The sequence below is a fragment of the Pseudoliparis swirei genome, chromosome 19, assembly GCF_029220125.1.
Source record: "Pseudoliparis swirei isolate HS2019 ecotype Mariana Trench chromosome 19, NWPU_hadal_v1, whole genome shotgun sequence".
Lineage (NCBI taxonomy): Eukaryota > Metazoa > Chordata > Actinopteri > Perciformes > Liparidae > Pseudoliparis > Pseudoliparis swirei.
The window spans coordinates 2,580,171-2,594,258 of record NC_079406.1 but is presented as its reverse complement, the minus strand read 5'-3'; the positions used below and the strand labels follow the sequence as shown (position 1 = coordinate 2,594,258).

At 46.4% G+C, this 14,088-nt stretch overlaps 1 protein-coding gene across 1 annotated transcript; it reads right to left on the bottom strand.

The window, feature by feature from the left end:
- Positions 1–1,463: 1,463 nt before the first annotated feature.
- Positions 1,464–13,451, bottom strand: hmmr (hyaluronan-mediated motility receptor (RHAMM)). Its single transcript, XM_056440031.1, has 19 exons — positions 13,344–13,451; positions 13,026–13,124; positions 12,858–12,934; positions 12,391–12,468; positions 12,022–12,210; positions 8,720–8,806; positions 8,485–8,596; positions 8,294–8,359; positions 8,028–8,101; positions 7,860–7,927; positions 7,432–7,778; positions 6,822–6,970; positions 6,544–6,737; positions 5,157–5,399; positions 4,527–5,063; positions 4,356–4,422; positions 4,006–4,182; positions 2,228–2,381; positions 1,464–2,128 (listed from the first exon to the last, which is right to left on the bottom strand). Exons 1-19 carry the CDS (start codon positions 13,387–13,389, stop codon positions 2,112–2,114), a joined length of 2,781 nt encoding a protein of 926 aa, XP_056296006.1. The 5' UTR covers positions 13,390–13,451; the 3' UTR covers positions 1,464–2,111.
- Positions 13,452–14,088: the final 637 nt, after the last annotated feature.

The following is a 14,088-nucleotide window of genomic DNA, read 5'->3' as shown; positions in this document are numbered from 1 at the left end:
GGGCCTTAAAGAACTATTTTTGAAGGTTCTTCGAGACACCTTTATAGGTTCTTTGAAGAACTCTTTAAGGAAATGGTTCTTTAAAGAACCCTGGTTTTAAAGGTTCTTTGTGGAACCAGAAATGGTTCTTCTACTACGGTATCACCCTAAAGAACAATTTTCGGTTCCTGCTGGCCCCTCCATGTTTCCGTGTGTACGAACCCGGCCACGATTCAAGCTTTTTCCTCCCGTCCAGAACCGACCCCACAAACAGGACATGGACCACCTGTGTGAACCCGTAACTCTTTCTTTCTTTCTTCTCCTCCACCTCCTCCACCCGACTGGTGTACATTAGCTTCTAATTGATCCTGTGGCGGCGGGGGTTCAGGGAGGAACAGCGTGGCGGATCAGGCTCGGCCAAATGAGAACGACAATTTGGATCCTAGCAGTGTTTTTAAAAAAAATTTGCTGGAAAACTTTATCTACGCATTTGTCCGAAACCGCCGTGAGCAAAGCACGTCGTCCGCGGTCCCTCGTTTGAATTTAGCTTTTAAAAAACATCTTCAATCACAAGAAATCTTGAAAAAAAATTATTATTATTCCTGCAAGGCATTATATGGATATTCTGCATTTAAAGTATATTGTTTAAAAAAAACAACTCAACACGAGGAGGCGGGCGTTGGAAGTTGGACGCCAGCGAGACTAAACGGACGAGGGAGAGATCGGATTACCTCGCCATTAAGTCTCCATTAAAGCGTGGAAGAGTTTTTAAACGGCGGTTTAATGAACTGGAGCTTTTGCAATATCAACGGAGGGGATGCAACAACAACAAAAAACGTGGAGGGTTCTGTCTGGAGCCCGAGGAGGAGAGCGGCGCCGTGAGTCACGCAGCGCCCGCTACCCGGAGGGTTACTTCATTTTCTAGCCCCAAAACTTGCCGGTTGAGTCTTTAAGTGAAGGAAATAAAGCTCTGTGACCCCTAACTGACGCCTCCTCTCTACAAAGATGTTTTATTTGTAGCGGGTGTACAGGACTGTCTCAGAAAATTAGAATATTGTGATAAAGTTCTTTATTTTCTGTAATGCAATTTAAAAAACAAAAATGTCATGCATTCTGGATTCATTACAAATCAACTGAAATATTGCAAGCCTTTTATTCTTTTAATATTGCTGATTATGGCTTACAGCTTAAGAAAACTCTAAAATCCTATCTCATAAAATTTTAATATTTCCTCAGACCAAGTAAAAAAAAGATTTATAACAGCTGAGTGTTTGTCAAGGCTCAGGAAACCCTTGCAGGTGTTTCGAGTTAATTAGACAATTCAAGTGATTTGTTTAATACCCTACTAGTATACTTTTTCATGATATTCTAATATTTAGAGATAGGATATTTGAGTTTTCTTAAACTGTAAGCCATAATCAGCAATATTAAAAGAATAAAAGGCTTGCAATATTTCAGTTGATTTGTAATGAATCCAGAATGCATGACATTTTTGTTTTTTTAATTGCATTACAGAAAATAAAGAACTTCATCACAATATTCTAATTTTCTGAGACAGTCCTGTATATAGAATCAGAATCAAACAGTTTTATTGCCAGGAATGTTTACACAAACGAGGAATTTCTTTTGGTGGAAGGTGCAACATTTGGACATGACAAACAAGTGAGGAGGAAACATGAGCCGTAAGAGCCTTTTCGCTGCAGTCCGACAGTGCCCTCTAGTGGCCGAGCACAGACATGACCGGAGAGGATCCAACCCAAAGAAAACAAGGCTTTGGGAAGTAAATAAATCTGAGTCAGGCTTTTTGTTTAAGAAGTGGATTAAAATCTATCTTTATTTACAAAAGAAAAAGAAAGATGTAGAATAAGCGAAAAAGAATCTCTCAGGGTTCTGTGAAGACTTTACAGCCATCCTCATTATTTTAAAACAAATACAATCGGCTTCTAACAGTTCTTTTTAAAAAGTCAAAACGGGTACATCCGTCGTCGCTTTCCGTGGAACAATTTGACACAAAAAAAGGCTGTAAAACAGCAACAAGCCCGAAAGACAGTTAACAGAATAAAGACAAATGAGGTTAATTAAGCTTTAACAACCCAAACCAGAGACGTTTCATTTGGCTCCTTGAAGCTCCTTCATGACTCGTGTTTTCCTGATAAAACAAAACAAGAACAAAAGAAACATCAGATAACCTTTGAGTTCTCATCCCCTCTGTGAGGTTCTGCCCCTGGATGGGTTCTCTGGTCTTTACCTTCTCGGAGGGTTCCGGTTCGGTTCTCCTTGTCGTGGTGGAACACTTTGCTGGGATCGAAGCTCCGATGACGTCGACCGGAGAGCTTCGACTGCAGCTGCTCCGGATCGCCGCTCCTCTGCCGGCTCACCTGGGACAGCAGCTTCAGCAGCTCCTACACAAACACAAAAGAATAATAATAATAACAATAATTATTATATATACACTACCGTTCAAAAGTTTGGGATCACTTAGAAATGACTTTATTTTTCAAAGAAAAGCAATTTTTTTTCAATGAAGATAACATTAAATTAATCAGAAATACACTCTCTACATTGTTAATGTGGTAAATGACGATTCTAGGTGAAACGTCTGGTTTCTAATGAAATATCTCCATAGGTGTACAGAGGCCCATTTCCATCAACTATCACTCCAGTGTTCTGATGGTACATTGTGTTTGCTAATCACCTTAGAAGACTAATGTCTGATGAGAAAACCTGTGCAATTATATTAGCACAGCTGAAAACAGTTATGCTGGTGATATAAGCTATACAACTGGCCTTCCTTTGAGCTTGAAGTTTGTAGAACAAAATTAATACTTCAAATATTAATCATTATTTCTAACCTTGTCAATGTCTTGACTATATTTTATATTGACTTGATAAATAAAAGTGTGATTTTTCATGGAAGACACGAAATTGTCTGGGTGATCCCAAACTTTTGAACGGTAGTGTATATGCATACAATAATTATATATATATATATAATAATTATATATATATATGCATGAGAACAGCGTCAGAAATACACGAGAGCAAAGGGCAAAACTGCCACTAATAAATATAATTTTGCCCCTGATGTCACTTGGAGAGGCAACAAATGCCTTTATAATGACCGCTAACATTTATAACAATTTAATATTGTTTTGTTTTTGGTTGTGTGTGTCCTGTCTGTACTAGGTAGGTACACAACAAAAATCAAAAAGTATAATTTAAAAATGTAAAAAAAACACTATTTTGTTAAAATATAAATATGATAAAACACGTTGAATCTGTAGACTATTGGCTAATAGTCTTATTATTGCCATGTGTGGCAATTTCTCATATTCTGTAAGCCTAAATAAGTATATTTATTATTAACAAAGGTTAAATGTAATTTCACAAGTTTCTAAAAGTGACAATTTCGTTTTAAATGCCCCCGGTGTCCAGTCGGGGGGGGGGGGACATCACCTGTTTCAGGCCGAGGTTCTCGTGCATCACCTGTTTCAGGCCGAGGTTCTCGTGAATCACCTGTTTCAGGCCGAGGTTCTCATGCATCACCCGTTTCAGGCCGAGGTTCTCGTGCATCACCTGTTTCAGGCCGAGGTTCTCGTGCATCACCTGTTTCAGGCCGAGGTTCTCATGAATCACCTGTTTCAGGCCGAGGTTCTCATGAATCACCCGTTTCAGGCCGAGGTTCTCATGAATCACCTGTTTCAGGCCGAGGTTCTCATGAATCACCTGTTTCAGGCCGAGGTTCTCGTGCATCACCTGTTTCAGGCCGAGGTTCTCGTGAATCACCTGTTTCAGGCCGAGGTTCTCATGCATCACCCGTTTCAGGCCGAGGTTCTCGTGCATCACCTGTTTCAGGCCGAGGTTCTCGTGAATCACCTGTTTCAGGCCGAGGTTCTCATGAATCACCTGTTTCAGGCCGAGGTTCTCATGCATCACCCGTTTCAGGCCGAGGTTCTCGTGCATCACCTGTTTCAGGCCGAGGTTCTCGTGCATCACCCGTTTCAGGCCGAGGTTCTCGTGCATCACCTGTTTCAGGCAGAGGTTCTCGTCCTTTAGCTTCATCACGTGTTTGATCTTCTGCTCCTGGTTCTGGTGGCCCAGCAGGCGGGCGTAGGCGTCCGACAGCTTGTTCAGCTGCTCCTGGTTCGCTCCGTTCTCGTTGAGCAGGGCGTTGCGCTCGGCCGAGAACCCGTCCAGCTGCTCCTGAACGACATCGAGAGGGGTTTGAAAACGCGCTCGCGTCGACGCCGTCGCGTCGTTTGTCGAGGCCGACGAGAGCAGCGGAACACACACACACACACTATTGATCAGCGTGGCTTTAGATCTCATTGATCTGGCCTGTACTGACATTTCATATTCGACCTGTTGTGACTCACCTGGAAGGGCCGGACTTTGGCAAACAGCTCCTCGTATTGTTTCCTCCAGCGCTCCGTCTCCTGGGAGCTGAGAGCGAAAAAGGAATGAGGAGTTAAAATGCGTCAAATTGTAAAAACAACAACACGTGACTCCAAAAAAGGTGCCCGCAGTAACACTCCGCTGGCGTTCACCTTTTCTCCTGCGCTTCGTCCGTTTGCCTTTGAAGTTCCCGCCGCTGCTCCTCCGCCTCCCACCGCAGCGCCACCTTCTCCTGGGTCAGGACCTCCACCTGCTGTCGCAGTTCCTCCGGCTCGCCGTGCCGTCTGTCCCGCTCCGCCGCGTTCAGCTGCTCCTCCAGAGCGAGCCTGGACCGGTCGGCGAGCTCCACCCGAGACAGGAGGCTCTCCCTTTCCTCGTCTCCTCTCCTGAGCTCCGCCTGCAGCCCGAGCGCCTCGGACCTGACCCGCCGCAGGTCTTCCACCTCGACCTCCAACGCGCTCTTTTCCTCTTTCTGCCGGTGCGCCTCCTCTCGGAGCTCCCGGGCTCCGTCCTTCTCCTCCTGGAGCAGACGCCCGTGCTCCTCCAGTCGCCTCAGCGCCTCTCGTCTCTCTCCGGTCTGCGTCTCCAGCTCCCGGCGGAGCCGACCGACCAGGGCGGCGTGGCTCTCCCCCGCGGCCTTCGTCTCCTCCTCTTGTTGCGCAAGGCGACTCTGCACCGCCTGCAACTTTCTAACAAGTCACGGGACAACAGAAAGAGGAATATTTAAAAAAAGATGGGAGGAAAAAGGAGAGTTATTTCGACGCAGGCTATTTTAAGCGGACCTTGAACTCTCCTCCCGGGCTTCTGCCTCAGCCAATTGCCTCTGCTGCTGCTCCTTTAAGCCCTCCGTCACCCTGTCGGCCTCCTCCTCTTTCTGCCGAACCATTCTCTCCATCTCCTCCTTCATCTGCTGCATCACTCGGTCCATCTCCGCCTCCAGCTCCTTCTGCCTCCCCTCCGCCCCCTGCAGGGGCTCTCTGGCCGACGAGTGCTCCTCCTTCAAGGCGGCCACGTCGCGGCTCTTACTGAAAGTGAGGAGCGGTAGCGATGTGTTAGTAGTCGGAGGTAACAGGATGCACCGGATACTAGTGAAAGATAAACTCTTGACATCTTTGATTTTACATTTTTCTAAATTGACAGATGTGGAAATGTTCCTACAACCAAAAGCATTTAAAATACATAATTTCTGGAATATTGGTCCCGTCGATACATCAATCAAATAATCAGTTAAGCTCATATAATTAGATGATATACCAAACACTTGATTGAGAGAAAAATGTATATTTTGCTCATCAATAAACCACTTTACACCATTATAAATAAGCAAAATACCAAAATATTAACCCATAAGATAGCTTTTTTTATCTGGCAAATTGCCGTATTAGTCGCCATGTCCAGTGCTGGAGGGGAAGTAGTGTAAGAGTTGCGTTATAAATAAATATAATTCTAAACGTGAGCAATTAAATTGCCAATCAAAATGTTTGGGTGACATCCGAATATATTCTTTCGAGTAAAAAATACTTGTATGTAGAAATGTGACATGCATGATCTTAACTCAAGCTAAATGGAAGAACTTTAATAAATGTTCAGTTAATAGTGACGAGTAATGTGAGGTTTAAAACTTCTATTTGAGAAGTAATCAAACGTAATACTGGTTAATGTCCTTTACTCTGAATTAAAATAACTCACTATTTTAACAGGGCAACTAATAATCTGTACCATATTACATTTCAAAAGTAACCTTCTTACGGATGATAATCAACTGAATATCCTGGATTCATACGGGATGAAACGGGAAGGGGTCCGACTGGACTCTGGCATTTCAGAGGCTCAATAATTAACTGATAAAACGTAGAAACACGCTGCACGTCATTCTCCACCCTCGACCGTCTGATCAAATAACGACTAATAAAGAAAAAGTCCTCCAACTAGTTCCTCAGGTTCTGACGATGAGGTGGTGAGGTCACTCGCAATCAATGAAACCGGGCTTCCGACGCTGACCCGCTCCGTGTCAGAGCTGCGACGGTTCGTCAACCTGTCAATTATTCTTCTCGCCGCCGGCTCTAAATAGCAGCGAGCAGGCGGTTGCAACAACCCCCCCCCCCCCCCCCCATAAAGTGTTTGTTTGGCGAGGAGGACGCCGTTGCCGGCCCCGTCGCCGCCGCTCACCTCTCCAGCAGCGCCCTGGTGTCACTCAGCTGTCGCTGCAGCTCGCCGGAGTCCTCCTGCCGCCTCTGGTCCAGGTCCTCCAAGAGGGCGAGCTCCCCCAGCACCTCCTCCAACTCCTCCTTGAGCTGCCTCAGACGCTCCTCCGCCTCCTCCCTCTCCTGCTCCAGCAGCACGGACAAGGAGTTCACAAGTGCCTGTAGAGAGAGGGAGAGAAAAAGAAGAAGAAGTCAGTCATCGCTCAGGGTGACTCTAACACGGTGACATGCGAGATTAAAAACCTTTTCGTTGGTCAGCTCCTCAGTCAGAGCAGCGTGCTCCTGCTGGAGCTGAATCTGGGTCTTCTTCTCCTCTTTTTTAGCTTTCTTTAGCACGAGGAGCTCCGCTTTCAATTCCTCCACCCTCCTCATTCCCTCCTCCCGAGTCTTACCTTAAAAGAAAAAACACAATATATGCATCACACCATCGTCTTTATACTTAAATTATCGGAGTAAATACACTACCGATCAAAAGTTTGGGGTCGCCCAGAACATTTAGTGCTTTACATGAAAACTCAAACTTTTATTTATCAAATTAATTGGAAAATGAGTAGAAAATATAGTCAAGACGCTCTCATAAAAAGGGTTTTCAAGGGTTTTCTACCCCTCCGCTAGTCTTCTAAGGCGATAACACAATGTACCACTAGAACACTGGAGATGGGCCTCTACACACCTCTGTAGAGACTTCATTAACAACCAGAGAATAGTCATGTACACATTAACTATGTAGAGAGAGTATTTATGATTCATTTAACGTTATCTTTAATGCTAACCGTGCTTTTCTTTGAAAAATAAGGACATTTCTAAGTGATTCCAAACTTTATAACGATAGTGTAGATCTCGGCGAACAAACTTCTCTCCGCCTCAGAGAACAGACACCTCTGCTCCAGGTGCGCCACTCTCTCGTCCAGCACCTCCCTCAGTCGAGTGAGCTCCGCCTCCTGCTGTCGAACCGTCGCTTGAGAGTCCTGCACCTTCTGATTGGCCACCTCCATCTGCGCCGCCATGTCACTCGCTGACCTCTGGGAGGATTTGAGCTCCTGCTCTTGGTTCTTCAGCCTCGTCTCCACCTCCACTATATCCTCCTTTGACACCTGCAGTGCTTGCTGGAATCCCCGCGCCTCCTCCTCCTTTTGCCTCAACACATCTCGGACGGCTTCGAGCTCGGCGGTGCGCCGGTCCAGGTCGGTCTCTAGTCGCCTGCGGAGGAGTAGAAAACGTGTGTCATTGTGTACAGTGAAGATCTAACCTGCTTGGAAGAACCGAGAGGCATCTGCTTACTTCACGTTCTCCTGAGAACCAGCAGCGGTGTTCTCCTGGGTCTTCTCTCGGAGACTCAAACGGAGATCCTACAAACGCAGACAGGTAAAGAATGCTTTCTTTTTTCTCTCCATACGACTTAATGATGTCCACTTTTGTCAGAATGTGTGCTTTAGGGAGAGTTTATACTTGGATCTGATCATTGGCTGTGTCCAGGTATTGCTGCAGAACTTGTATCTCCTCCCTCAGCTCCCGTATAACAGCTGGAAAATGACACAGAATTATAAATAAATCAGATAAGAAAGCACACGCACACACATGCTGGAAAACCGTCACCTGCGGTGTGTATTTGTAGATGAAGGGCAATAATGCAGACATGTATACATGTTTTTACTTCTAGAAGCTATGGGTAAACAACTAAATGTATGGGAAAAAAATAACATAACATAACTCACCATGCAATCTGGCATTCTCATTCTCCAGCTCTTTGTTCAGAGTCGTGGTCACGTGATGAAGGTCCTCTGCAAAAAGAAAAAGGCAGAAGTCACAGCACGGCCCTGGTTACGTCATCTGCTTTCATTCCTCTATATATGATGGAAGAATGCTTGAATCGCTTGAAGCACAATCTGATGCCGTGACATCGTACCCAGGTCTTTACTCCTGTCCTTCAGAGCCGTCACGGTAGCCCTGGCAGCCTGCAGCTCAGAATCTAACACTATTGCTTGGTTTTCAGTGTTAATCTGCAGGACATTTAACTCCTGAACACACACACACACACAAACACACACTATACATAAGCATCCACCGAAGCTCAAAATGTGATTACGTTATGATTTTTTTTCATTATCGATATCGACAAGATTATTGTCCACAAGTCTCACCTTGTTTTTAAAATCCAAAGTGTTCCTGGCCTCCATCAAGTCCATTGTGAGAGACTGTATTCTCTTTTTCGTAGTGTCAGCAGAAACCTAATAAAAAGATAAGAAAACATGCACTCAGATAAGATACAAGATGGCGCCGCAGATGGCAGCCTCGGTACTGCGCTCTCTCGTACTTTTCCTGTTTTTGTTTGTTTGTCTCGTCTCCAGCTCTCCCTCTCTGATCACATTCAGTAGGGAGGAACTTTTAAACTTCCGTGAATCCACTGGACAATTTTTTTCACCGGTCTTCAATGAACCGGATGACTTTACTGGGTTTTTGGTTGCAGGAGCAGCTGCTCTTCTCGGAATTCACCGGAGACGCCGGCGTGGGAAGCGTGCCGGAGCGCTTGTTAAAGTGCGTCAGCGGGGATTTCGAACTGCGCTCCCGTCAATTCATCTGGCGAACGTCCGCTCTCTGGCGAACAAGATTGATGAACTGCTGCTCCTGAACAAAACTAATAGGGACTTTAGCAGATCTGCCGCCCTGTGCTTCACCGAAACCTGGCTCGGTGCGCACATCCCGGACAGCGCACTGCATCTGCCGGGCTTCCAACTCCACCGAGCGGACCGCGTAACGGCTCTGTCGGGGAAAACGAGGGGAGGCGGAATCTGCTTTTATATTAATGAAGGTTGGTGCACAGATGTCCCGGTGTTAAAGGAATCATGCAGCCCTCACCTAGAAACTCTTTTAATAAACTGCAAACCATTTTATTCACCGCGGGAGTTTTCCTCATTCATCCTGGTCGGTGTGTACATCCCACCTCAGGCCTGTGTGAGTGAGGCACTCCAACACCTGGCAGAGCAGATCACCACCATGGAGCACAAACACCCAGACTCCCTGCTCATTGTTCTTGGGGACTTTAACAGAGCAAACCTCAGCAAAGAACTGCCAAAATACAGACAGCACATTAAGTGTAGCACCAGGGACAAAAACACACTGGACCACTGCTACACTGTACTAAAGGACGCATATCGCTCAGTCCCTCGTGCAGCTTTGGGACTCTCTGATCACTGTCTGGTTCATCTTCTCCCGTCCTACAGGCAGAAACTAAAATCTGCAAAGCCTGTGGTGAAGACTGTGAAGAGATGGACCAACGAGGCCAAGCTGGAGCTACAGTCCTGCTTTGCCTCCACTGATTGGAGTGCTTTTGAGGCTGCTGCTACAGACCTGGATGAGCTAACTGACACTGTGACATCATATCAGCTTTTGTGAGGACATGTGTGCCGACAAAACCTTCTGCACATACAACAACAATAAACCCTGGTTCACTGCAAGACTCAGGCAGCCGCCGGGCTAAAGAGGAGGCCTACAGAGGTGGGGACAGGATTCTGTACAACCAGGCCAGAAACACACTAACGAGGGAGATCAAGGTAGCTAAGAAGAGCTACACTGAAAAGCTGGAAAAAAAGTTTTCAGCCAACGACCCCTCGTCAGTTTGGAGAGGCCTGGAAGTACTCACCAACTACAAGAGACCATCCCCCCCCACTGAGGACAATCACCGACTGGCTGACGACCTGAATGTCTTCTATTGTAGGTTCGACAAGCCCACTTCCACCCCGCCCAACTGCTCCATCATCGAACAATCACCTCCACTCTCTGCCTCACCTCTCCCATCCAACCCCCCACTGGCACTGAGGATCTGCGAAGAGGATGTGAGTCGGCTCTTTCAGAGGCAGAAGATCAGGAAGGCTCCGGGCCCAGACGGCGTGTCCCCCTCCTGCCTGAAAGTCTGTGCTGACGAGCTGTCCCCCATCTTCACGGAGATCTTCAACCGATCACTGGAGCTGTGCGAAGTCCCTTCCTGCTTCAAGCGCTCCTTGATCATCCCGGTGCCCAAGAAATCCTCCATCACAGGATTAAATGACTACAGACCCATCGCCCTGACGTCTGTGGTCATGAAGTCCTTTGAGAGGCTGGTGTTGACCCACCTGAAGGACGTCACAGGGCCCCTGCAGTTTGCCTATATCGTGCAAACAGGTCGGTGGATGACGCAATAAATATGGGACTGCACCATTTACTGCAACACCTCGACTCCCCAGGGACATATGCAAGGGTTCTGTTTGTGGACTTCAGCTCTGCATTCAACACGATCATCCCGGAGGTTCTACAACCCAAACTCTCCCAGCTCGCTGCCAGCCCCACCTGCCGGTGGATCACAAACTTCCTGACAGACAGGACGCAGCAGGTGAGGCTGGGAAAACCACATCCAGCACCCGGACCATAAGCACTGGCGCCCCCAGGATGTGTGCTCTCCACTGCTCTTCTCCCTCTACACCAACGACTGCACCTCAGAGGACCCGTCTGTTAAGCTCTTGAAGTTCGCAGACGACACAACGGTCATCGGCCTCATCAGGAACGGTGACGAGTCTGCGTACAGACGGGAGGTTGAACGGCTGGTCCTCTGGTGTGGACAGAACCACCTGCAGCTGAACAAGCTCAAGACTGTGGAGATGACAGTGGACTTCAGGAGGAGCCCCCCAACACTATCCCCTCTCACCATACAAAATAGCACTGTTCCTGCGGTGGAGACCTTCAAGTTTCTGGGATCCACAATCTCCCGGGACCTGAAGTGGGCCTCCAACATTAACACCATCCGCAAAAAGGCCCAGCAGAGGCTGTACTTTCTGCGCCAGCTCAGGAAGTTCAACCTGCCTCAGGAGCTGCTGGTCCTTTTTTACTCCGCCATCATCCAGTATGTCCTCTGCTCTTCCATCACTGTGTGGTTTGGATCGGCCACCAAACAGGACAGAGTCAGACTACAGCGGATCGTCAGGTCTGCAGAAAGAACCATTGGTTCCAGCCTCCCCTCCATTCTGGACTTGTACACCGCCAGAGTCAGGAAGCGGGCAGGAAAGATCACTGCAGACCCTTCACACCCTGGACACAAGCTGTTCCAACTCCTGCCCTCTGGTAGGCGCTACAGAGCACTGTACGCCAAAACCACCAGACACAGAAATAGCTTCTTTCCACTGGCCGTCACCATGATGAACAATTAATCAGACTCTTCCATCTGCACTATCTGCACTTTTTGACTACTGTCTTTAATGTCTTTTTTATATTTATCCCGCTTATTGTATATTGTGTGTGTGTATAAGTACGGAAGAGCAAAGTGAAGCCGGAGTCAAATTCCATGTATGTGCAAACCTACATGGCCATTAAAGCTGATTCTATTCTATTCTATTCTATTCTATTCTTATCGAGGCGGAATCAAGACAAGATTTCTGAATATCCCCCCAAAAAGTAACATCAACACCAAGCACACCTTGTTTTTTAGGAACTCGTTGACTTTCTGGACCTCGGCGAGCTGTCTGTCGAGGGTGGTGACGCTCGCAGAAAGGCCCGTCTTCTCCCTGACCACCGCCAGCAACTTGGCCTCCGCCTTCTTCAGATCCTCTTCCAGGGCCAACAAGCGGCGGTCCTGGTCCCCTCGCTGCTGGACCAGCGACCGTATCTGGAAGGAAACAAAGATATAACGGACATGACATTTTTTGGGGGGACGGACTGTGTAAACATCTGTCGACTCAATGTTCAGTTCTAAAAAGGACACAAGAAGTCACTGATAACAAAACGCAGCCATTTTTTTGTAGTAAACCCAAAGCACACATGTTCCTGAGATGAAGTGCAACTGTACCTCTCTCTCCAAGAGTGTCTTCTGCTTCCTTTCCATAGTCATGGCATTCTTCTCCTTCTTTACACTTGAACCTTCAACCTGGAGGATGTCACAGCACATCATGTGGGTTACTTTATCAGAGTTTTTACACATTTTGACCAATGATTTCCAGGACTTTAAACCAAATTTCCCCGACCAAAGTGAAATCTCGGTAAAAACATGAACAATTCAGAAAATGTTGTGCGTTTTTGAGCGTCTTTCTTTAAAAAACATTAATTATTTCAAACTCGGCGTAAATGAACACGTGAATATAAAAACACTTCCATGACTTTTATGATTTAAGTTATTTCCATGACTTTTCCAGGTTTTCCATGACCGTACGAACCCTGTTTATGTTATTATTTTTTGGACAGGAGCGTATTTTGAAATAGCAGATCTGTTGCCATAAGAGTGAGTGTTAATTGCAGATGTAAAAAAAAAAAACTTACGAGACCATCAACCGACATCGTCCTGCGGACGGGGGACATTAGGGCACTTCTGGTGGGCGAGGGTGGTGGCATATCGGCTGGAGAAACAGATAATGAAACGTTGATGGTTGTATTTTACATCCGAGTTCACTATCTCGGTTTTCTTTTCCCGTATCGCGTGAAACCCACCAGCCTTATGGAGTCTGAATCGGTCAGATTTGTCGAAGGAAGCTGCCCCCTTCAAGTCCCTCGGTTTGACCTCGTAAGTCCCCGGTGGAGGAGCACAACCTTCGGGCCAACAGCACAATAACAGCCAGGTTACACACGCAGTTTATTGAGACGCAACACACGTTAGCTAGCTTTGTTTTGCTCGGTTCCCGTTCACTCGTAACGTTAGCTCGCGCTAGCTAGCCACCACAAGCTACTAGCGAGCTAACGGGACAGTTGGCTCGCTAACTTGAGGAGCTAACATGCTACTACGACGGCGGCCGGGTGACCGTCACTCACCTACGTTCTCGTTGAACCGTTTCACAGGAGCTCTTGAAAAAGACATTTTTTAATTCAACCGATGTAACTACTGCGCTGCAGCTCCCCAATGACCGACACACACAACAGCCGCAGCGCTCGAGCGCTGAAATTTCAAAATAACGTCACACGCTGGTGAACCTCCGTGTGGCCAATAGGAAGCCAGCCCTGGATGACGTGGTCCCTCCCATCTAAATGGGTCAACCCGTAACACTGACGTAACTACGCCCGAACATATTGTTAAATTACTGTTTATTTGCATTTATTATTATTTATTCAAGTGTAAAAATATTTGATATGCCTTCATATAAATGTTCAAATATTTGTTAGTATATGTACATGTATCTGTTTATATTTCTTCGATGGTGGACGGCGGAAATGAGCTGTTTCCATAGCGATAAGCCACGCCTTCTCCCCGGCGCTTGGACTCAGGTTCATAAAAAATACCTTCAAAATAAGGAACACAGGAATAAAACATTTTTAAAAGTGCCCAGGCAAAAAGTAATCATGTCTTCCAAGCCACATAAATTAACACTCCTGGTCTAGGACGTTATAAAGTATTTGTAGTATTTATACTATACAAGACGGTCTTCCTTGCTCACTTTGGACGAGTTAGCAGCATAAGTGTTTTAAAAAACCCGAAAGAATTCTTCAAAATAGAGTACATGTTTGGTCATATTAGTTTAATTTGTTTTCTTGGTATCGTGAAAATTACACTCTAGTTGCA

Excerpts from the sequence above, each read along its gene's own strand:
- hmmr (XM_056440031.1), bottom strand. The coding sequence starts at position 13,389 with ATGTCTTTTTCAAGAGCTCCTGTGAAACGGTTCAACGAGAACGTAG. Across the intron at positions 7,779-7,859 it reads GGTTCTCAGGAGAACGTGAA|GCGACTAGAGACCGACCTGG; the intron begins GTAAGCAGATGC and ends ACTCCTCCGCAG. Across the intron at positions 6,971-7,431 it reads GTTCTCTGAGGCGGAGAGAA|GTAAGACTCGGGAGGAGGGA; the intron begins GTTTGTTCGCCG and ends TTTTCTTTTAAG.